Raw genomic sequence first — 24,618 nt, 5'->3', positions numbered from 1 at the left:
ACAGGAGAACAGGACTCTCACCAATTGAAATCCCTTGACCGTTTTAAGACAGCTCTTTGAAAAAAGGAAAGTTCGAAGTAATGTAAAATCCCAAACAAATGTTATTGTAGTGCGGTATTTTGCAATGTTAGTAGATAACTGCTGTACAATATGTTTTAGACACATTTTATTTGCAATTTGAGATGAAAAGAAAGCTAAAAGATAAACATGTCAGTACTTAATTTGTAATGGATTAAGTCAATTACCACTTAGAGATTCAATTCAGTCTTACACATTTTAGAACAGCTGAATTTACTAATGCCTGATGTTACCATTATAGGAATGATATCCCAGGAAAGTTTCCCATCACATGTGTTGTCAAGTTTGAACAACAAAACTTTCTTAAATCAGCCATAATGGTAGAATATATTGTTTGTTATCTTCAGAGGGATTGTATATGTACTTTATTCAGGGGTGTTTAACTCCCATTACCCCTAAGAAAAGGCTCAATTAATCTGTGAAGTATGATTTTAAGGCTTTGCTCTCACACAACATATTGGTTGTCCCTGCAGGTGTTGAATTTGGTCCAGTCCTATGTGACTCTACGAGTCCCGCTCTACGTCTCCTATGTCTTCCACTCCCCTGTTGGAGCAGGAGGATGGCAGCACTTTGACTTGCAGTCAGAGATGAAGCTCACGTTTGTGTACGACACTGCCATCTTATGGAGGGATGGTATCGGTAGCCCACCAGAAGCTGAACTACAAGGTACAAGTAGTTTGCCATTTTAAATTAGGAAATATTAAAAAATATGTCATGTTCACTTTTAAATTAGTTAAGTTGCCGATTTAAATCTGTCTGTGATTGTCTTTGCAGGTGGCCTGTACCCAACCAGTATGCGTATAAATGGACAGGGACGACTAGTAGTCAACTTCCGCACTGAGGCTCGATTCAGAGGCCTGTTTGTTTTTGCACATCCAGGTAGAGTATGTCATTTAAAAAGGGGGGTAACTGTAGTGTTTAAAGTATTAATTAGATTGTGCTTTAGCATGTCATATTCATTTTCAAAATGTTAAAAGGCAACAGGTTTCTTGGTGTAGAATATTTTGAGTGTGACCATTCATTTCAAGATAGAATGCATGTTTTGTCACATTGATCATTAGTTCCTGATGGTGCAGTAATTTACCTTGCAACGGAGCATGCCACATATGCTTTAACGGATGTATTTCTCTATCAGCTTCACCTCTAACCTCTATGGTCATGTGTCCGGACCACCCTGGTATAACCTATAACCTCAGTCTTGTGAGGAATGAGCCGACCTACAACCAGCCCATCCAGCAGTGGACATTTGTTTCTGATTTTGCTGTAAGTAGACATTTTGTTTTATAAGTTTGAATATTTTTACACCTGATTCTTACTAAACAAAATTGTCCTTCTCAGGTGCGCGACTACTCTGGCACGTACACGTTGAAGCTCATCCCCTGCACATCTCCCCCGAACCTGGAGTATAACATCCCTCCTGTCTGCAACCCCAGAGAACCCCTTACCTTCGACATGGACATCCGCTTCCAGCAGGTGACTCCTCCTCGTCTACAATTAGATGGGAAAAAACTGGATGTATTTATTGAATCGTGTGAGAGAAAATTACAATTTGCCTTTTAAAACCCCTGAGATGTATGTTTTAACCACCCACCCCCGACCTATTAACTTCAGAATAACATAGCAGTCGTGTTTACTTCAAGTTACACAAGATGTTTCCAACTCCATTACTCTAAACAAAATGCCCAAAATACAAAATGTCTTTCTTCAAAGTGATAAAACACAAATCAAGTAAAGCAATGGATTCCAAAAATAACCCAAAGGTACCGGCCAAAGTGTTGGGAATCAGTAAATCCGGCCTTGGCTTGATTTCCAGTCCTTTGCCCCAAAGCTCTGCTTCTTAAATCACACTGATTTCCTGTTGAATTTGGATGATTGAGGCACAGCCATTGAAATTAGCTATGAGCTGTTTTTACCCCTCCAAACTAAATGTTGCTCAACTTTATTCTTGTAGTCCTACACTCCACAAAAACACATTTCCTTCGTTACCACCCCAAACAATTCTCTTCCCTTTGCTCCCCAGGCCACGCCCCCTACACCTGTGATTCTGGAGAAACAGATCACCTGACCAGTGTGGTCTATATAGACAAATCCTTAAAAGCAAGAGTGACCTTGATTCATATAACATGTATATATCTCAGTCTAAACATATATTGTTTCAGCAGTGGAGTCTAAACTACTTCAAATACTGAGCATTTAAAGGCCTTCCTATGAAACTTAGAGGGTTGGCTGACAGGAATAAATGAAATAAGGAGAATTGGTTAATAACAAAAAGACCTGACATCATGAATTTATCAATTTATGCGTACTCCAATATTCATTGCTTCCGGTAAACCACATCTCTAGACTCCTATTAAGCCATTTTTATCTGTTTTCCTGACACACTCCAACTAATTAAGTGCTCGTAAAACTGCAACTCTTCTCCGTTACGCATACATAATCAACATCGTTATTTTTAATGTATTCAGAGGCACATGGAGAGCCATGTGTCCAGCTACACATTATGATGCCAACATCTAACCACCCAAACAAATAAGTAATGCTCTCAGCCCAGATATACTAACAAATTGGCGTCAAAGTTTATCAAAGACCAAAGTCTTAAAATATATTTTACTGTCTTACCAAAAAATGTAAAATGAAACACAAACAAAAGTATCCCACTGACAATGATGGAAGAAAGAAGCGTTGCTTGGCTTTGTCTCGAACATGGCTTGTGTGTGTGTTTGTGCTTCTAGGTTAGCGACCCGGTGGCTGCTGAGTTCAGTCTGAACACACAGATGATCTTACTCTCAAAGCGGACTCTCTGGCTTTCCGACGGCTCCATGGGCTTTGGACAGGAGAGTGATACTGCCTTCTCCCAGGGTAAGGCATAACATGTAGTCATAACATACTTTTGATAGCTTGTGGATTATAAAACACATAAACAAAAAGTAGTAAAAACGACTGAAAATGCGTTGCACTGCTCCTTGGATGTGTAGATCATTCTACAGATCAAACTAGAATCCCTGTGTGATGAATATTTCTGTTGATTTAGCAAAAATGTTCCCTATCTGACCAAACAGCATACATTTGAAGGAAAATGAGGCATCTGTGAAGTGTCCTTTTGACCACTTTCATGTCTTTTCTACAAACAAGCTAATGAGCTGGATTTAATTTTTTTCAACAACATCTTGAATGTCTTTGAAAAATCCTTCAAGCTGCTGTCCAAGTTAGTGTGGAAAGCTTCTCTTGCCAAGAATGAGAGAGTCATTTTTGCTGGCGTTTGAATGTTATTCTCAAAATAAAATCATTCCAGAGAACTTGCTCCAGTACAACTTTTAATATACAGGCTTTTTGCAGTGATAACATTTTGTATTTATCTTTCCTTTAGGTGATACAATTTACGGCCGAGTAATGGTGGATCCAGTGCAGAACTTGGGCGACTCCTTTATCTGTAACATAGAGAAAGTGTTCCTGTGTACTGGAGCTGATGGATATGTCCCTAAATACAACCCCGGCAACTTTGAGTTTGGCTGTCTGGCGGATGCTCCCTCTCTTCTCTATAGATTCAAGATAATTGTAAGTATAAACATTATATCATCATTTCACACAGTAGGGCAGTTCAATTAATCGTATTTTAATCACAATTATGATTTTAGCTTGCAACGATTATGAAAACACATAATCGAAATAAAACGTTTTTTTGTTGTTGTTTTTTTTCAGATGAATTATACTTAAAGTTCAGGGTAATCAACTGTTAAAAACATACTGTTCCATTTTTTTTTTCAATAAATTGATGTTTTCAAAGTACTAATAATTGTGATATCAATTATTGACCCAAATAATCGAGATTATGATTTTTGCCATAGCAGCTCTATCACACAGGCTTTGTGTCCATTTTAATCTAAATATTCTCTCCTGTTTCATCCTTCACCCCAGGACAAGGCCCAGCCAGAGACCCAGGCCCGCTTATTTGGTAATGTAGCTTTCAACACCTTCCTTGCGGTGGATGACCCCGGCGCGTTAGCTCTAGTGAGACAACCTGGGTCAGATGGTTTCAGAATCGATTCCTCAGCTCTCTTCCAGGTCAGTATGAATGTTAAGCACTACAAACACATTCAGCACACACACCCGCGTCCTTATTCTCAAATCCTTAATGCATCCTAGTTTGTGTTCTGTTTGTACTGGAATTTACATTTTGGGCATCCTGCTGTGTAAAGAGCAAGTGAAAAGAGCAAGATAAAAAGTATGTATACTGTTCAAAGGTCATAACAAGTAACCTTAAAAGATGTTTGTTTTTCTCTGACTTTTCACTTTGTTTTCTTATCAAGGCGAGAGAGAAAAAGTCAATGACCTGACAATCTGCGTGGAAACCTTATTGCAATTCAGCAATCCAGTAGAAACTAAAAATATAAAACCAAACACAACACAGATTGTAAAGGGAGCTAAGTAACGCTAAAGAGCTTATAGACGCTTTAGATATTTATAACACAATGAGATTAAATGAGATTGAAACAAACATAAACAAATAAAAACATTACACACATACTGAGCACACTAATGTCTGTGTTTAACTTATATTTTGACAATGATAGAAAGGGTATTATTTATTTATTATATTTATTATTCTTCAACTCTATTCTACAGTAACTGCACAAGGCACACATTGAGTTTGAGGTGGCATAATAAGTTATATATAAACTGGTACGGAAAACATTCCACAACAAACAAGCAGCTGCATTTTTAACAGTGGTAAAAGTATATCATGGTGTTTTTCTTGTATTAGTTAAGGATAAAGAAAACAGCAGGTTTTCTGAAAATTGAAAGTATATAATATTTTCTAACTATAACTGTTACTCTCTTCAGGTGTCTGCAGGGAGGGAATGGTTCATTCACACCATCTACACTGTCCGTTCTCGGAATAACGCTAACCGTGGTATAGGTAAGAGAAGCCTTGAGTACCATGTAATGAGCCAGCAAACAAGTCTACTTCCAAAGGGTCAACATCGAGCAAGAAGATCAGCCAACGATGTGCCAGACGTAATAGAAGACATTGGTCAGAGTAACAACCGCGGCACCAACATCCTCCACATCGCGCTGGATCGCAGCAGCCAGAAGAGGACGAGCCCAGAGAGAGAGATCTTCACCAAAGGGATCATCCCACGTGAACTCAACCAGAAGGACAACAGTGATGACGGACTAGTGTTGATCATTGGGGTCTTTGTGGGGCTGCTCCTCACAGTGCTCATCATTATCGTCGTGGTGCTACTGGTGCGGTCCAAGCGAGTGAAGAAAGATGTACCGAAGAAGTCCAGCAGCGCAGAGCCCATGATGACACAAGCCATCAGTGACAGCTCAGAGGTCTAACAGACTGATGATAGAGAGTTACCGTTAATATTTTTCTTTTGCAAGTGCCTCACATTTAGATAAAAGATTGAAGATTGTGTGAAGCAACACAACATACAAGAGCTTTGATTATATTCAGAAATCTACTTGAAATACTGCATCACTTCCACAACTGGGAAATGGTTGGGACACTCACTTAGAGACGGACTTTGTTAGCGGCTGTTTTAAGGTTCTAATGGAGTTTTCAGCACTCACTTATTGATTTGCTTTTTTATGCCACTTAATCCCAAAAAGGTGTTTTTACGTTTCCAAAGGTGCTACAGAAGATGCCTCTTAACTTGGATGGCAATTGGTGTTTTACTGAGCAGGTCAAGAGATGGTGGATATAATAAATATTGCAGTTGTTAACAGCAGGCTTTGTATGTTTGATTGTCTGCATCAAGACACTGTCCACAGTCTGCTTACGCTGGTTGAACCTGTCTGTTCTTATAGAGAAGGATTTGTCCTTAGATTCAGTGCGTGCCTAAGAGATCACATCATTATGAGGTTTTATGTTGTACGTTATGATTTGTCCTGTGTGATGATCAGTAAGACATCAACGTGAAAAACAATGTTTCACATGTGTTTGTTGTGTTCATGATTTAGCATGCATTTAATTTTGTTTTGTTTTTTTATCGTAAAAATAAGTCAAAATGCTGATTTGAATGGAGTTGTTGCAAATGTGTCTACTGTATTTCCATTAGTGTGTTTTTTACACTGTATCCCCTGAACAACAGTATTTATCAATGGCCACATTTTAACTCCCCTCTAATATTTAGTATTATCTTTAAAACTTGTAATTGACACTCGGCACTAAATCAAAAAGGAAAAGTAAAACCGTTAGAGTCTGTAGGAATGATTTGACTTTCAAGACAGCTGGTCTGCAATGTAGTGAACTATAATAGCGGTTCCATATCCACTTTCTCCAACAGGAACCATTTTCACTCTAAACTATTACATTTTTAAATCCATTTACACAACAACACAATTAGTCAATATACTTAAAGAGAAGTAAATGTTTTACCTTGACTCATCATCATACATTCAGAACTGCTGTCCTCCCCCCTATCAATCACTTTGAAATGTATCTATTTATTTTGTGTGCTTGTCATTTAGTGCAGAAACAAATCATAATATCCTTACCTCTCCCTTTATGATTTAGTTTGAACCTATTATTCTCAAATTCTAATTGTAATGTAATTCAGATTTCAATGTACAATAAACATATACAGGTTATGTACACGTTTTAGTTTTCCAGATGCAGGCACAGGATTGCCATAACACCTGATTACCTCATACTACTGAATATCCTTTGATAGACTCTAATCACTACTCTATAAAAAGTTTATTTGCAATTTTATTTTGAAATTGAATACAATTCTATGCAACCTGTGAAATCATACCTTCATGAAATGTTTACCCCAAGTATGATTCTTTTCAGTGCACATTTTACATTTGCTTGCGTATCTAGGTTTGACACTGTATCGATGTACTGCGGTTCTTCCACTCTAATGCTTTGAGTGCGTCCTGAGTTTTTTTATGCACATGTATGTATGTATGTATATACTTATGTATTACCTATAAATATACCATTTGGATGTATTGGGAATGGTTACTGTTAAAACAAATGCATACTGTATGTGATGTAAGTATTTGTAACATAGACCAGCATGGTCTGCAAATAAAATAATTTTTCAAGAAGTTCTGTTTTTTGATTAAACACATGTTTTAGCATGAAGCTTCTTTGAACAATTATCCCATTTATTTGTAATAGATAAAGCTTTTCCTTAAAACATTGTTTTTAAAAAAGGCTGTATAGAAATCTATAAATATACCTATACCTTAAACCCCCCAACATGGAAATCCCACACCATATCATAATGTACCTAGATCTGTATTATTTCCATGGTGCAAAAAGGTAAAGAACAATCAGAAATGCAATAATCAATATGACCTTTTCAACAATTATTACTTAATCAAACAACTGCATTTGTTCTGTAAATATCATCTGCATCATGTGACTATCTACTTAACAGACAGTATTGTTTAGAATGTTTATAAAATTATATTGTTTACGTGCCAGGGGATGAAATTCGTTTTTAGCTACATCCTTGAATAATGCATTCAATTTGAAGTGCAATTGATGTTATTTTTAGAATTTAAAACATTTTAAATTGTGCTTACTTAACGTAGTTCACTTTAGTTTTACAAGCACATTTAGAAACATCCAAATTTGCTCCGTGCAAGTCAAGCATCAGTCATACAACGAGTCAGTAAACCATGTGCTTTTATTACCAGTGCATATTCATAAAGAAAACACAACAGCTTGTATTGGTGTGACACAGCATAGGGTAAAATGCTTCAGAAACATCTGAAAAGGTGGAGCCTTCGACTCTTGGAAGATGTCTGGGCTTCTGCTTGGCAACAAGTCAAACAACAGATCAGGTGCACGGAAAACAGCAGCTTCCTGGTTGTCTCAACAGGTGAAATCAGGTCACATCCTGTAGGTCTGAAAGTCTCGACACTTGGGATTGTGAATGTTGGTGTGTGAGTGTTTAGCACAGTGCTGTGGGTAATTATTTCAGACCAGGAAGTTGCGTTTTTCCTGCACCATGGTCTCTATTCTGCTGTGGCACCAGATGTTCTCATGACATTACACAGAATGAACACTAGGGGGAACAAGAGCACCAACAGCTCTAATGGTACAGGTTTCTACTTGAAAATCATGGCTAGTGCAGGCAGAAACTCAGATCTAAAAGCGTTTTATTTAGATAGCAGTATAATAGGCGAGTGTTTTCTAAAGCGTGGATGAGTTTGTTGGCAAATGCCATCTAATAAACTATCATTCATAGTTGTAACTGGTTCCTATGTGAAAGCCCACTGTAAAACGGGGTTCATATTCCATCCCATTCATTGTTGTAGTCTTAGATCCAAAGTATATGTGCACAGAATAACCGTTTTATCTCAAAGCTGCCAATGTCCCTCTTTAAAGCTGATCAACAATAAAGAAATAAATTATAGTATTGATGTTTTTCCATTGGCATGCTAATCTAATTCGGATGGATTTCCTGAGATATGTGTTTCATTTCTGGTTTGTAACCGTTACGATTTTAATAAATAAAAGGCAAAACAATATCTATCTATTAGCCCATATTTAAGACAGGGAAACTTAGAAATCCTTGAACAAAACGAAAACAAAGATGGGTTTGTAGTTTTGAAAAGAGAGACGCAATAACACTATCAAAATGTTCCAAATATGTGGAGATACTGACTCCTGATTTAAGATGAAACGTCCTTTTTTACGGAAAGTGTGACGCTCTAAAGAAGAAAAAACAATCACATCAATATAGAAAAATAATTTTTAAATGCTGACCTAGTGTATAAAATAAAATAGCCTTTTTTTTCCCCATTTTGTTTTTTTTCCCCCTTTTAAAACAATAGATATTAACAAAAACAAATATTGTGCTGCTTACATTAGCAATAAATATGACACTTCATTTAAGCATGTGCTGGGTATGTTTAGAATGCACACTTTTTTTAACAGCTGCCATAAACACATTTAGAATCCTTGACTGCTGTTCTCTGTATAACCAAAAGGCTGCGTATTTCAAAATCATAGCACATACATACGGAGTGATCTAATATACACAATATACATTTATGTATATACATTACATACAGCAAATCAATGCACGGATGGTGGAGATATCTTTATGTGAGTCGTCAGTAAATGAAACATTTTATATATTTCCTTACTGGAGAAGCGTAGCGCTGTTTTAATTTTACTGTAAGCATTAACTAGTTTATGAGAAAAGCAACCGATGTGTACACTGTGTTGTTGGCTAGGCATTAAGATAGAAAATAAAAGGTCATGCAACTGAACAAGTTATGGCTCATTTAATACTTCACTCTATATCCTACCCTGCCCGGTCTCAAATAAAGTGGTGTGTAATAATACTATCAACAGCGTACAAGACAAAAAAAAGCTTTTGAAAGTTCTCTAAAACTGTTTATAGCTTTGTGTCCATTACTTGTCCCAAGGATGCTACATTATCCAATTTTAAAAACAACCTTCAATACACATCAAAAGGAGGGTAGACTCAGACACTTCATTATATCCAGGAGAACAGCTGATGTGCCCATCAAAAGGCTGCATTGGAAAGTTCATTGCACCCTGTGGAATACATTGGTTGTGTCGTTGTCAGTGCTTGCTGTGGTGAAGGTGGCGGTATCAGGTTTCTACTGTAGGTAGCGGTAGACCTTGAAGCAGTGGTTCCCAGAGTCTGCCACTGCCACATGACCATCAGAGGTGAGGGACAAGCCCTGGGGGCCATAAAGAGGGTCCGCTGTCGTGTTGATGTAGGACAGGAAGGACCCTGAGCTGTCAAACACCTGGTTGGTTACACAGCACAGAGGAAAAGGTTAGTTATATACTTACACGGTCGGTCTCTGACGTAAATGAGAAAAGGTTTTTCCTTAAACTAACCTGGATCCGACTGTTGCCCCAATCAGCCACGATGATATTTCCATTGGCATCCACAGCCACGCCCGTTGGAGCATTAAACTGGCCATTCCCCTCCCCATGGGAGCCAAATTTAAACAGGAACTCCCCATCTGCATTGTAAACCTGCAGGAGAAATTACACAGGAAGGAATGAGTAAAAGATTACACTGCAGTGAGTGACACATATCACAAATATATACAAAAGAAAAAAGGGACAAATAATAGAAAACAACACAGCACAAGTGATGTGAACTCAGGAAAAGGTTTGCTGTATTCCTTTGGAGGTAAACTTGATTCAAATATAGTCATTTTAATATACGTACATACTTGCAACAAGCCTTACCTTGACTGAATGGTTGTGAAAGTCTGTTACCACAATTTCATTTTTGTTATTCACAGCCACAAAGTGAGGACCTGAAAGCAGCAGAGAGGTAAAGAGAAAAACGATGAGTCATCCACTGCTATACAACAGGATGTTCCCCACTATTTTTGGACTACAGGACACACAAGACACACAGATGACGTGGGACAACACGTGAGAAACCACAGAGCATAAACACGTACAAAGAACAGTTTACATTCACAGTGACTTCATTACTTACTGAAAACAGGGCCAGATTTACTAAGCTTTTGTTCCAGTGCAATGTTTGCACCACTTTTTTCTAAAAAGGAAAGAAAAAAAGTCCAAGTGAGAAAGTAAATTGAAAGAACGGGTGATTTCCAACTGAAATACTGCGGTCAACAACTGAAGCAGTACAAATGAGGGACTTCAGTAATGCAAGCGAATCCTATCAAGACGTGATTTCTCTCCCAAGCATTATAGTGAAAAGCAAAAGACAGGGAGAAAATCTTCACATTATTTCCATGCATTAGTGTGCATTATGAACTTTTGCCTCTTTGCAGCTCTGCCTTGTACCGTGATGATCAGATGCAGGTTAACAGTATAAGATCATCAATGCAATATAAAGAATCAATACCTGTGGGACAATGGCTATAATTATTAAACAAAATAATTAAACAAGCAGCTATACATGCCAACATTAGATTAAGTCTAAAAATAGGAGGATACAAAACATGCTTCTTAATAAATGATACTTCAAAATCGACATTCCTTTAGAGCAGGGGTGTCAAATTCAAGGCTCGGGGCCAAATCCGGCCCGCCACTTCATTTTATGTGGCCCTGCAAGAGCTTACAATGAATATAATGAGTTTATTATAATGTTATGCGCCGCTTTACAGGAGAACGTTGTCCATAAACTACATGTCCCACAATGCATCTCATTTTGTGACATGCGCAATGAAAAGACTTGCAATTATTTTCCCTAGACTTCTGCTTTCAGACGTAGTTAATTATGAAGTTATTACCCTATCTGATAATAATTCAATGAAGAGGCAATAGTGTAAAATAATACATTATTGTATATTTATCTATGTATATTTATCTAGTCTTAAAGTTACCACCGGCCCTTTGAGTGCAACCATATTTCTAATGAGGCCCGCGATGAAATTGAGTTTGACACCCCTGCTTTAGAGTATAAAGCATGAAGGAAATCTGTAATTCTGGCCCATTTGGTGTACATATTTTCTTCCTGCAAGAAGATCGATTCAATGATAATACCATTTTTTTAATACATCTAGACAGTACCTGCAAAGTGTCGGTCTGATGTTCCTCTGGCTCCGAACTTTGTCACCAGCTTCCCATTTGATTGAAATATGAAGACACAGCAGGCCTTATTATCAACCGTGATGATATGTCCGTTCTTATCCACAGCCACGCCCTTCGGTCCCATCAATCTCCCAGCCCCGATTTTGCTCTGCGAGAGCCACAGGGAAACTTGAGTCATCCAGAGAAACAGGTGTGAAGTGTGTGTGAGGTGTGTGTCGTTCTTCTTGGCTGAGACCATTTACCTTGAACTTTCCATCTGAGGAGAAGATGCTAATCCATCGGTTGTCGTAATCAGCCACAATTATGTCACCGTTCACGTCCACTGTGACCCCTGTGGGGCGCTGCAGCTGCCCCGGTGAACGACCTCTGACCCCAAACCTCATCTTGAACAGGCCATCATTTGAGAATACCTAGACAAAGAGAATTTTCTATCACTCCAAAGCCTGAACAATTTAATAATAAAGCTTTATTTACATAGCACTTTTCATACAACACATGCTGCTCAAAGTGCTTTACAAAATGGCATACATCACAAGTTAAAAATGAACAAGAAATTCCCCTCAGATTAGATGTTAAGAACTTTACAGGTATATGCAAAAATATATAACATTTTAACGGGTTTAAGAGACACAGTGAGGTAAAAGGTATAAAAATAAAATAAATTATTTTTCTCCGACAGAAGACACAAGACTAAGTTAATCGATGCAACGATATGAAAAAAAAAGATGAATTCCATTTGTATTTCGACACTGACCTGTATACACTGGTTGTTGCTGTCTGCCACCACAATCCGTCCATTGCTGGCGGTAGAGATGCCTTGTAGGTTGGTAAATTCTCCTTTATCTCGCCCTCTTGTTCCTGTCATATCAAAAATACACCAGGCTTAAATTCTGCTGTAATTTGCTAACAATACTTCGTAGAAATATTTTTCGTTTTTGTTTGGTGTGCAAGACAAAGGAACAATTATGTTGCTACAAAAGAGGTCTTAAAGTAAATACTGCATCATCAGGTACATCAATCATCAAGATATATAACTCGGTGTGCTCTAGAGGAAAACATCCCACAGTTAAGTCGACAGTACCCATAATTAACATCCAGCCAGTTTCATCACCCACCCACTCTGTAGATCAGCTCATCCTCTATTGGGTTTTCCTTTTTCTTGGTGGTGCTGTACATGCTGGAGGGTCTGCGCACAGCCTTCTGCCGAACATGACCCCCTCCCCCGCTCGGGGACTTCACTCTTCTCTTCACATCGTCTGGTGACTGCAGGACATCGGACGGCTTGACGGCACGCAGGCGGTACGGACTACCCCTCACAGGCTGTTCGTACAGCAGCAAAGAGAAGGTGAACTCTCCCTCTGAGCGGATGGTGTATCCAACTTCGTAGGTGCCGTTCTTGTTGTCCGTAACCTCCGCTTCAGTGCACGCTCCATCTGCAGAGATGATCTCCGCCCTCAGAGCGGCATTACCAGTCTTCACTAGTTCTGCATCCTTGTCTTTAGTGGTGACTGTGACAGAAGTGTGCTGGCCGACCAGTGCATGTCGCAGGCCTTCCCCGGTGGCGACACTCGTGTGGCCTACAGTCCCCGTGGTGATCAGGACTCCCAGGTTCTGAATGGAGCGCTTCAGTCCATCCGTCTCTACCTGGCACTCCAGATGTCCATTCTCGTGAGGATGCTCAGGAAAGGTGTGTCTCGCCAGGGCACTGACCCGCTCACCCATCTGCTTCTGGACCAGCAGGACCTCCGTGGCGCTGCCATGGCTCAGGGCCTGCTCTGTGAAGTTGCAGCTGCTCTGGATGTTCTCTTTGCCCTGAAGCAAAGACGTCAGCTGGGCTTGAAGCACCTGAAAGTGTCCAAAGAGACACGGGGAGATAGTCAGTTGTGATTGTACTAAAATGTGATGTTTACAAAAAAAAGAATCATCAGAAAGACCGCAGACCTTCAGCTTGGTGCTGCAGATGTTTTCCACCTCTGTAATGAGGGCAGTCTTGCGTTGGTGTAAGGCCTTCTCCAGCTCGTCAAAAGTGTTACTGATTTCAGTCGCTGCCTCGTTTTTCCGCTCAGTAAGCTGCTTGGAGATCACACTTACAAGGTCAATGGCAGCCGTCAGCTGAGGTAGTCTGCCAGAAAAAAAGATAACATTTCAAATTAGCATGCTTCACATTTTCCATCACTACCAAGATCTACCAAACGCAATCACATAACTCATTGGAATGAAAATCGTACCTGTTGCGCACAGCGTCCAGCTGATTCTTTAGCGCTGACTTATGCTGTTCCAGCACATCCCTCAGAGGAACGGTCACATGTTCCCGATGTTCCCCTTCTGTGCACTCCAGACACATGGCTGTTTCACATGACTCGCAGTAAAACTCCATCACCTGCAGATGGTGCAGTGGAGCATGAAACACCAATCATCATATTTTCATGAACATATTTTCTTACATAAGACATTTGTTATATTAATAGATCTGACTGATTGTTGAATACTGTTGGCCCTTTTGCTTTAGCTTACCTTGCCCTCGTGGTTGGGGCAGGAGAGGGGCTGACAGGCTGTAGCTGCACTGGCCGACTCAAGGACATTACAGGCCTCAGGTCGGCTGCACTCTGGGTCTCGTTGTAACACTTCCATTAGGTTTGTGATGAAGAAGTTGTTCTGCAGGGCTGCCACACCCTTCTCTGGCAAGATAGAGGTCTGTCTGCACACTGGACAGGACAGCGTCAAAGACTGGGGAGGGATGTAGTTCTGTAGACATCTACGCAGGGGAAGATGAAGATTTTAATAACTGTACTATCGGTCCCATGTGTGGAAATAACTGCTTCTTGCCAAAAATACTGTCTGCCAGCTCAGAGTGGTTAGTGTCTTACATCAAGCAGAAGCCATGGAGAGAAAAGCTGGCAAAAGTGGTGTGATTTTGGGCCATTATACATGTTATCCATTATACATACAATGTCTTAAATCTTCCTTTTAATGCATTACCGTTGTATAACTTACTGCAGGCAAAAATAATACGATGCACTCGTTTTTATGTAATCATTTTCAGAGTTTCGCACATTGAAAAAATCCGTCGTAGTTCATCTTGTCCTAAAAAAAGTTTAAATCTGTCTGAAATTTAAATGTAGCTTTTTATTAGTTACCAATTGTTTTACTGTGTATCTTTCTAATGTCATATTCATATTACAGTATTACTTTGTCAGTCACCTGTAAAGCGCTTTGAGCTGTTTTGTATGAAATGTGTTGTACCAATAAAGTTTGATTGACTGGTTTAAAGCTTACTTCTCGCAGAAGGTGTGCAGGCAGGGCAGGACCTTTGGGTTGTGATAATGGTCCAAACAGATGCTGCAGACCAGGAACTGCTTGTCTATCTGCCGGACCACAGGGCTGGTGCTGCCGGTCTCACGCTTGGCCATGGTTACAGACATTCAAAGGGTGATCAGGGACCACTTAACCTGCGCACACAGGGAGAGAAACGGGAGAAAGGTCAAGAAATGCTCAAACAGGGTGAGGAGGGCGTGTTTGCTACCCTCAGCGGGAGCAGAGGAAGGGATGAGTCATAATGCTGTTAATAAAAAACCTCATCTAAATCCTGCACTGCATCTGCTAGGATTGTATGCTTTCCCTCACTTATTAAACTGTGTCAGTAGGATGAGCTTCTTTTTTCACAAACACCCGCATAGCCAGAGGTTGTGTGACTGTATAAATGCAAACCCTTACAAGCTAATGCAGTGGAGGAAACCATTTATGTGATGAAACACCACGGGGCAGAACAACTATGCAGTCTAGGAGCCAACATGTCTGCGTTTGCAGTGGTCTTAAAAGTGTAGTATGTGTGTATTTATAAATATGATGAAGGCTGAAATGTATCTAGTATAATTCCTGCCATTATTTTTACCATACACTGCGTCTTCTGTTTTATTGTTTTTAACATTTGTTAAATTCTGGGTTATGAGTGTATGCCTGCTCGCTCTCAGGTGGTTGTTGCCGTGACATGAATTGTATCACTGGGTCAAGCTCAGATTATCTCAGTGTGCCAATGACATGTTGTACATCTGTCATATCGTACATAAACACAAAGGATTACATTAACATCAATAACAGTCATGTGATTGATACGTCTTCTTTACAAAATAGCATCATCCTGTATTCATCTAATGTAATCCATAATATGTCATGCATTGGTCTGGTAAAGATTTTAAATTGTGGTTATTGTAACAGTACAACTACTTTTGATCAATTCCTCTTTACAAAATTGGTATATATTAAGCTCGCTGTTACAATGTGTTCCCCTCAGAGATCTTGTGTCTTCTACGACATCTTTTTAACAGGAAACTGAGACACAACAGTGTAGAGAGAGCGTATCGGTATCCACTCGCCCTTTGTCAATTTCACCTACTTTCGGATGCCGCTCTTGTTGTCATGTCTGCCATGCAACATCCTCCAACCACCTTGAGAGTGCAATCAGAGGCGATCCACTTCTTCTACTACTAGATTAAATTACAAATGGATGGGTTTTAAAAGAGGGGTACCTAAATACAAATGTAAGGAAGTCTGTGCATCATCTGTGACATGAGGAGCTCTGCTATGCTAAATTACTGTAAAAACTGAGGCAAAAACTGTGTCAATCAGACTTATTTCGAAAGGAAAATCTTTAATACACTACTTTATAAACAAAGAATCTAAAAAAATAGGAGGTATTTAAAAAAGGGAATGGGGTTAACATTCAGAAAGCTTAATATTGACCACAAATAGATCATATGCATGACTTTGTAGCACTAATCAATAATAAATAATCAATGTCAGCAAGACAGGAATCCAATCCACAACTTGAGCTATATTAATTATATAGATTATTTAATTTGTTTGATTTATGTATCTGATAAAGGATTCAAGCAAACGAACATGTGTTCACAAGAATAAGGACACCGTATGTAATACCATCCAAAACACCAAACATCTAAAAGATGCATGATAAAAACATATCCACTCAGCTGAGAAAGACTCACGATTCATTTGGCGTGAATACCCCAGTTGGTAGCCATGATCCATAAGTCATGACACCCACACCTTTTCTTAGGAGGCAATATAAACTCATTAACCAGCTCTATGTACACACCTCACCTCACCTCATCTTTCCAGGGTTTGTAATTTCTCCTTTAGGTTTTATCTACATACAGTAGCTTCTCTCTAAATCTGACCTGGGATCAGGGTAACTGTCAGGCCTGCACATCAGCTAGCTAAAGCTTCCCACTCTGCCTTTTGACACCTCTAACAAAAATAGCTAGGGCCCTTTTCTTTGAGTGTAAGAAGAGGAAGCTTTGAAACGCCACTCCCCAAATTCCTACTAGTTCCTTCCCTTGACTCTTACCTCGCTAGGTTCAGGCCCCACCTGTCGGAGAAGGGGCTAAAATCCACAGTGAACTGGGCTGCCTGCCTCACATGAGTGGGCTGCCTGCCTCACATGAGCGGGCCTCAGAGGCAGCTGTTCCCTCGCTGCAACTCAGAGCGGTGGGCTCCAACAATGGCATTCCGGATCTGCTCACAGCTCACCCCTCTTCCCCTCCCTTCATCTATGTTCCCTCTCTCTATTGTCCTCTCTTTTTCTCTACTCTCCGAACCACACAGATGCACTCATAGCATCAGAGGGCCTGATTTCAGCCACAGACGTCTTTCAGCTGGGGATTGTTTAAGGCATTGTTGCTCTTGCCAAGTGACGACATGGCCTGTAGACTAAGGAGCTCCGTTGAGCCCTTTCAGTCTCCAAACAGCCAGCCCATCCCCGACCCGCTCTGCCTCCTCTTGTCTCCCCTTTAAGAGCCCTCCCCTCCCTGCACTGCCTTTCCTTCACATGGACTCTGAATTGCAGCAGCTGAACGGTGACATCAGGAGGAAGTTTGAGGAACCAAAGCCCTCAGGCTCCTCCCTTTTCGGCTGGCTAGCCTTTAGCCTTTAGCATTGCAACAGCCCTCCCTCTCGCTTCCTCCCTGCCTTCCAGCAGCCCCTCTTGGCTGAAAAGGGACCTTTCTTTAAAACAGTCTCTCCCTTACAGTAGCTCAGGGTCTAGCTTGTGCTTAAAGGAGAGCTGGATCATAGGAGCAAACATGTATTGAATTATAAACAGAAAGAGACAAAAGAACATACTTCAAATAATTTCTGATTGCAGATTGTTTGGATATAGAACTTAACACATGTCATACATATGTTCTATTAAATAGTGTAGCCTAGCATATCATAGTTATGTATAGTACAGTCAAATCTTCCTTAAACTGTTAAATATAAAACAGCAGTAGACAGCTAGATTAAAAATAGCTCTGATAAGACATACAGTAACACTGCCAGTAGACCAGAGACCTAAATCTGCAGTATGGCATGTTTGAAGCAATCATGTGACTGCATCCTCTTCAAAGCTCTGTCACAGGAACTGCATGATCAGCACTTCATACAGATGAGGTCAGTCTTCCAACTGTGTTTTTCCTCTGTACTGTATCCGTCACACTGGAACATGACGCCTGTGAAAACATCCACCAAATATCAATGTTGTTCTTACAATCAGCTGTTTGACTGCAAAGCTCGCCACTCTCACCCTGCATTACAGGTAATTGGCTTAATGTCCTCCTGTAGGGTCAGGTCCCGTCTGCCATCTGGATCACTGTGTCTCACGGACTCTGGGCAAGTTAATTACAATCTGAAGGCTTTAAGCAAACACCTTACACAAACTAATACACTACCCACTGCTGTTAATGAAGCAGGGACTGGCAATGTGTGTCTATAGACGAGACTATAAGAAATGATTCCACCAGGTGAAGTGCTGAACGGCTTCCACCTGAAGGCAGGCACATCTAGTATGAACGGTTTCATTGGATTTGGGGCAGCATGAGTTTACAATCAGAGAAAACATTTCTCTTAGCATAGTCAGCTTGAGGGAAGGTTGCCATGCCTTGCTCTTTATCTATCCCATAAAATGCTGCTTAACTTTGTAGTTGTGTGTATTGAAGATTGAGAGATAAAGAGATGCCAATGTCTCTGCTAATTATTCAAATTAAAATAAAGAGAAATGTTTTTGCCTTGTGACCATTGGACGGAATGAGTAATTCCTAACCAGACTCAACCCAAATCGTCAGACAATGATGTAATAATTCTTTCACCAATAGTTTTTCTTTTAATTATTTATGAGACCTATTATATAAGAATCTGGAGAAAAGATGTACCCTTTGTCAAATCAGGCCACTCCCACAGTGTGATGCAGAAAAGAATCTATGAATAATTTATCATGTATTTTCATTTAGAGGACAGTTCATGGGAATAAATAATCCACAGGATAATATTCACTATTTGTTTTCAAACATTTTGGTAGAGAATAGTTCAAGGTGGAAACGCTTTGGAACAAATCACTTTGTATTATTTTTTTACTTGGACATGGTTCAATACATAAGATGCCATATTGATTTTGTTCTGTGCTTTGACCACTACAAATCAAAAATTATTCCATTCACTAAGTTGTACTGGGGTGGTGATAGATATCTCATTGGCATAGATCTTGAAGAGGTGGCTAATAGAACAAAATAGTGTACTGAGTTTGATTGTCTGGTATCTCTACATATCAGAATACAGAAAATGCATGCAAAGTTAAACAAAATAATCTGATGTCTTTCCAATAACTCTTTTTACCCTGTCCATTGCATGTCTACTCCAGTCATATAATTGTGATAGGATCCCACTGAAACCTGAGGAACGAAACTGTGACTACTCAGGATGTTTGCACTTCAAGTGCTATACAAAGTAGTTTCCCCTTCCCTTCCCCTTCCCATGTTTGAGTAAGACGTGAGCACCTTTTCTTCAGACAGCGTTCAGTGTTTAAATTCATGTTTCAGTTTACAATTTTGTATGAACCAGTGTTAGATTATCTGCACCATTGTTTGGAAATCGTTTTAGTAATGCTGTGATATGTGCCATGTGTCACAGCAGAGAGAGCTTCAGACTAAAGACTTTTCCAACCATGTCTTTCAGCAGTCAGCTGTGTGCTGTCCCGGTAAACAGGGGCTGAAGTCTAGTGACCTGAAGTAGGAAGTGTTGGCCCTGGACGATGTGCTGTCAAGATTTGGTTTAAATATAGACTTAAGTTTATGTTTCCATCCACATCTGTTGTGTCGCTGCGCATGGGTCATCATACAGTAATTGTTCCTGCCTATACACGGCATGAGCAGAGATCTCATTTTGAATAAACTCCCGATTAGAATTGATTTGGTGACATTTTTTAAAACTATGTAGATACTAACGAATAAATAGTTTTCACTGAGAGAAGAAGAGGGAAATATTTACTATTCATTAACTGCGTCTCTAAAAAGCATTACAAATGTGGCTTCTTTTGATGTTTCCCATAGGCAGCAAAGTAATAAACAGATGAAAATGAATCATGATCAAATCTAATTCAGTCAAGCGTGACTCATTTTCCCATTTCTATCCAAATAACCCTTTTGCCTTTTAGAGCAACAAGGCAGAGACACACCGGAGAACAACATCTCTGTAGAATACCATTTCTGAAATTACCTTTCTGTGTTGTGGGTGTTAAGTGGCTGCTTTGGGGCCAGTGAAGGTGCCTGGCTCTATGATGACTCATCAATCATTATTCTACACAAAGAACCTGCTACTCAAACTAACAAGCCCCCCTTACTGTCAGAGTGGATGTTGGGATCACATGATGAAAGGAAATGTCTGTGGACTTAATGTATAAGACACAACTACTTGGGCAACTGCTGTTTCATGTTAATGTTCTATTGATGGAGCTCATCTAATCCACAACTGGGCCCAGGGTTTGTATTTCAATTGGATATATCTTAAAATATGACAAATGTCTGGCCAAACATTGCTGACCAAGTGCGTGCATTACAACAAGTAAATAATAACGAAACTATGCCAATTGCGCAATTGGTTACTTTACTTCAAAAGACTAGCATTGAAGAGGTCTATTATATACCTTTGTCTGCAGAAATTAGATTGATGTGATCTGACACCTAATGAGAGAAAGTGACCACATCATGTCAAGCACATTATTTAGCAGCGCTTTTAATCAACAGTGACACAAAAAGGGAGTCAGGAGACATTTGTGTCCCTCCCACTTTTACAAAGAGTTGCAGAAGGCATTGCAGCATGCAGGCAGGGAGTCTGCACAACTTACACTGCAGGTGTTTGTAAAAAGGTCCATCAGTGCACAAGCCCCTGCATCCGACCCTTATCCACCTGCAGTACGGACTAGCGAGGTAGAGACAGGACGTACAGTATTTGACATGTTATCCTGTCTGAATACACTGCCATTGGTTTGCTCTATGATTTGATTCCCAGAAGTCATTGTGTTCTAAAAATAATTGCCAATGACAAATGGATGTTCATTATGAAAGATGAACTGGTTGAGCAACACAAATGGGTGTTTTCAATAAACATACTGCAACAGTGCTGAATGGTCTGAGCAACAGCAGAGATTTGTGTTGCGTTTTGTTTACTTCATATAACTCAGTAGTCAAGCTATAATTAATAAAGGGTTGTCAGTCACATGTTTGACAGGTTACACCTTGGCCGGAAGCACTGCATCATGTGGGTTTTAAGATGTTTTGTCTCCATTGTTCATTCAAAAATAAGGATGGTAAGTATCAACCCTGTACATCCTTGTGCAATGATGGTGAAGCTTTAATCCTAAAAGCGACTGATGGATGGCTTGGACTGTAAATGTACTCCCATCTAATATTCATTATGAATGTCATAACATCTTTGATGCGATAACGTTTTTTATGAGGTTATGTTATACTTGTGATATATGTACACACCTTAAAAATATGCCCCCAACCAGTCAAAGTGCTGACTTGTGAAATAGTGAAGTCTAAAAATGTGGTTCTGGAAAATCCATTTTAAAAGTGAAGGACAGTTACAGTCTAACAATTGGCTTTGATCAATCTTTAGTGAGACCTACACTACATACAGTATAATGAGCAGAATACAACCGGTTAGTCAATATAAATATGTAGTTCCTAGTCTGAAAATGGGCCAGGAAGTAATTAAACAAATAAATAGATGTAAAAATTACCAAATGTACTATAGGATGCTTTTGTGAACAGCAATTGTCTGACCTTTACCCATCTTTATTTTAAGAAACAGACAGAAATGTAAAGGATAACCCTAATAAATTAAATCAGCGCACAGGGGAAGAAAAAAAAAAAACCAGTTCAGGCAATACATTTATTTAACTGGAGATTAACAATTCAAGCTGCCTTCTCTTTTGCCTGGGTGCACTCCAAACTTGTGTTGACAACAAGTAGGGCTCAGCAACATCTTCATTACAACCACATGCCTATGTACAAAGCTGCATATAGTTCCATCTTAGCCAAGATTTAAACTATCTTCCTTGCCACCTACAATGGCACAATAGTGTTGTAGGAAGATGTCATGAAACAATTCAAAGTATTCTGCTGCGTTCAACATAGCACCTTTGTGTGTAACACATGCTGCAAGACCTGTTTACCTAAACAAATCTGTCCATAATCTCCAAGACTCCAAGCCTATGTATACAAACTGTGTGAAACCCTGAAGTAACCCTGCTAAGCATCTTCCATGAGGCACAGCATCCAAGGCCGTGTGCAGCCTCCCTGTGACCCAGTGCAGGAAACCAACAGTCAGCAGCGGCATTCATCTGGCATTCGACTTTTGAAGATCGATTTACAAACAAAGATATCCCAGAAGAAAAGACCAATCAATAAGAAACCACTGGAGCATCTGATCAGTCCTGGCCAGAGGTGTGAAAATGATGCATCGGCTGTTGCTGCAGTCCAAGGACTCACAAAATGACATGAGCAAACAATACGCTGCTGACACATGTGGCTCACATTAGCTGCCCAAGCGACACAGCCCATATATATATATTCAGATCAGAAAACCAACCACAGCTCACTAATCCTCCAAACAAAAGAGCATATGTGTGAGAGCCCAGCCCAGACTGCAGCACAGATGCCCACCTGCTCCTAGCCGGGCTGCCTGGGAGCTAAAATGGAGAAGTGTGTGTGGGCTGGTGGAGGAAGCATAAAGAATCACAGCAGAGGAGTGTTTTAGTGCAACAGTTGCTCAAAACGAGGCTCAAACACAACGATTTTCCTTTTGGATGACAGATGAGTGTAGCAAATATCCTATCACAACATTTGATATGTGAAGCAGGATGAGATGCAGTAATCAATTATGTATCTGATCTCATCCCAGTCTTTGTATTATTTAGGACTCACGGCACAAACAAGATGAGAAAGCATAAATGCGATATGATAAAAAATAAGCTAGATTGTACTCACAATGATACGCAGCAGGAGGGAGAGGGGTGTCAGCATTGCAGGCCGTGGAGAAGGCTTCCCATTGTCAGCAGTCCCAGAACCTACAACAAAATCCACAGACCGGGCGACCGAAAGGAAAGGGCAGGGTCTGTCTGGGAGAAGAAGGGGACAGTAAGGAAGATGATAAGGGAAAGGAGGAGATCAGGGGAGGGGCTGACATGCAGCATTGGTCGGATGGCTGATGGGAGGAGTCCAAGAACCCAATAGCATACGGGGGGGGTAGGGAATATGCAAAAAGGAATGAAATCCCGGGAACTGACTGAGGGATTCAGTCTGTCTGGTGCAAAGGGGTGTGGCCTCTTTAGGTACCGCCCAGTTCCCATAAAAGGACAAAGGATGCGGTTTATTTCCTTTAAGCTATAAATTCATAAGGTGCAAAGAGGTGTTAGAGTACAAAGACACAAGGAATATATTGTTCAATTAAATAATCAGGCAACAATCCTGAAACTGGCTTTTGGTCATTAACAGTTTTACAGTATTTATCTTATAATTTCTAGGATCTTGCCTTAGGAGGCATAGTTTTGTTTTACCCATAATAGGTCAATTGCTAAATTCAAGGCAGTGGGAGTCCTGTTTGTTCGGCTGTGGATGACAGTTATTCTGGTGGTATCAGGAGGTGGTGGTGGGGGGGGGGGGGGGATCAGGGCCCCTGATGAGTCCATAGACACATGTGATAATATGGACTGGGTGTACAGGAGAAATTGAGATTGTAACCTAAAGTGTTTTTTAGAGAACAACGCAATGGATGTTTCACTCTAAAGGTTTATTTGTAGGGCAGTGGGGGAGGGGTCAATATGCTCTAAGTGAAAATTAATGAGAAGGACTATAGAGAGAAGTGGATAATTGAACAAATATGGCAATGTGTTGAAATGTGGGTGCACTGTGTGAGACTGCTGTTGTGGTGCAGGCGGTGGGGAGTTTGTTGGGGGTGGGGCTTGGTGTGAGAGACAAACACAGTCATCTCTGGATTTTATTCTGCAATGTGGAGTTGCCATGGAAACTGCTTCCATGTAGTCAAGATGGCTGTTGCAGTCTGGCAGCAGCAGCAGTGAGCAGGTCACACAAACCACACCGTAGAAACCTCACTGCCAACACTCATACCGTCAAAATAACTAATAGCATGGTTTGTAACATACTGAAGACGGCAACATTTAATGTTATTCACACATCTGTTTATAATAAGATAAATAATTAGAATATTATTATGCAATACATTGTTATTGTTTTTATTCAATAGGCACTCCTTTTAAAAAATAAAATCTTTATGGCTGACTGGAAATATGTATAACTGCCAGTTCCTTCACTAACCAGATACATAGATTATATAATACAATCAAATCATAGACAGCATGTCAGTGGGTGGATCAAAACAATTATGTAAGAACACAAATAATCAAAAAATAAATAAAGTAATGGTTGCTCCATAATATTTGATCAGGCCCTACACGGCAAGGTGTTACATGGCTAATTAATTGTTGAGTGGGAAAATGCTTTATATTCTTGTACTGAGTACACAAATCCAGCCCATCATATGAGGTTGTAATGGAAAGACATAAGTGACTGCCCATTAACTTGTCAGACTTATCAATTCACATATCAGATATTGTAGAGCTGTGACTATAAATGTGAAATGTGTGGGAAGTATATTGC

The 24,618-nt window shown here is 40.0% G+C and overlaps 2 protein-coding genes across 3 annotated transcripts in view; one reads left to right on the top strand and one right to left on the bottom strand.

Moving 5' to 3' along the window:
- frem2b (FRAS1 related extracellular matrix 2b) overlaps positions 1–7,115 on the top strand; it is a 60,613-nt gene extending 53,498 nt beyond the window's left edge. The window contains exons 17-24 of the mRNA XM_034097166.2: positions 552–744; positions 853–957; positions 1,214–1,341; positions 1,417–1,551; positions 2,811–2,937; positions 3,446–3,633; positions 3,994–4,140; positions 4,921–7,115. Of these exons, the coding sequence (XP_033953057.1) occupies positions 552–744; positions 853–957; positions 1,214–1,341; positions 1,417–1,551; positions 2,811–2,937; positions 3,446–3,633; positions 3,994–4,140; positions 4,921–5,421 (1,524 nt within the window). The 3' untranslated portion in view covers positions 5,422–7,115. The remainder of the gene's footprint in view (positions 1–551; positions 745–852; positions 958–1,213; positions 1,342–1,416; positions 1,552–2,810; positions 2,938–3,445; positions 3,634–3,993; positions 4,141–4,920) is intronic.
- A 594-nt stretch (positions 7,116–7,709) lies between these two features.
- LOC117457239 (tripartite motif-containing protein 3-like) lies at positions 7,710–23,078 on the bottom strand. Of its 2 annotated transcripts, none has more exons than XM_034097193.1 (13): positions 22,930–23,078; positions 14,885–15,057; positions 14,123–14,363; positions 13,837–13,988; positions 13,550–13,730; positions 12,724–13,453; positions 12,363–12,466; positions 11,851–12,018; positions 11,588–11,756; positions 10,545–10,604; positions 10,286–10,356; positions 9,926–10,066; positions 7,710–9,831 (listed from the first exon to the last, which is right to left on the bottom strand). In XM_034097193.1, the coding sequence occupies exons 2-13, from the start codon at positions 15,028–15,030 to the stop codon at positions 9,679–9,681; spliced, it is 2,316 nt and encodes a 771-aa protein (XP_033953084.1). In that variant the 5' UTR covers positions 15,031–15,057; positions 22,930–23,078; the 3' UTR covers positions 7,710–9,678. The 2 variants fall into 2 exon arrangements, with proteins under 2 accessions (XP_033953084.1, XP_033953085.1); XM_034097194.2 differs by lacking the exon at positions 22,930–23,078 and adding an exon at positions 16,974–17,432.
- Between the last annotated feature and the right edge of the window lie 1,540 nt (positions 23,079–24,618).

The sequence above is a fragment of the Pseudochaenichthys georgianus genome, chromosome 13 (genome assembly GCF_902827115.2).
Source record: "Pseudochaenichthys georgianus chromosome 13, fPseGeo1.2, whole genome shotgun sequence".
Taxonomy (NCBI): domain Eukaryota; kingdom Metazoa; phylum Chordata; class Actinopteri; order Perciformes; family Channichthyidae; genus Pseudochaenichthys; species Pseudochaenichthys georgianus.
This window is presented reverse-complemented; position numbering and strand designations above follow the sequence as displayed.

Excerpts from the sequence above, each read along its gene's own strand:
- LOC117457239 (XM_034097193.1), bottom strand. The coding sequence starts at position 15,030 with ATGTCTGTAACCATGGCCAAGCGTGAGACCGGCAGCACCAGCCCTGTG. Across the intron at positions 12,019-12,362 it reads GCAACAACCAGTGTATACAG|GTATTCTCAAATGATGGCCT; the intron begins GTCAGTGTCGAA and ends CTCTTTGTCTAG. Across the intron at positions 10,357-10,544 it reads TAAATCTGGCCCTGTTTTCA|GTCCTCACTTTGTGGCTGTG; the intron begins GTAAGTAATGAA and ends TGCTGCTTTCAG.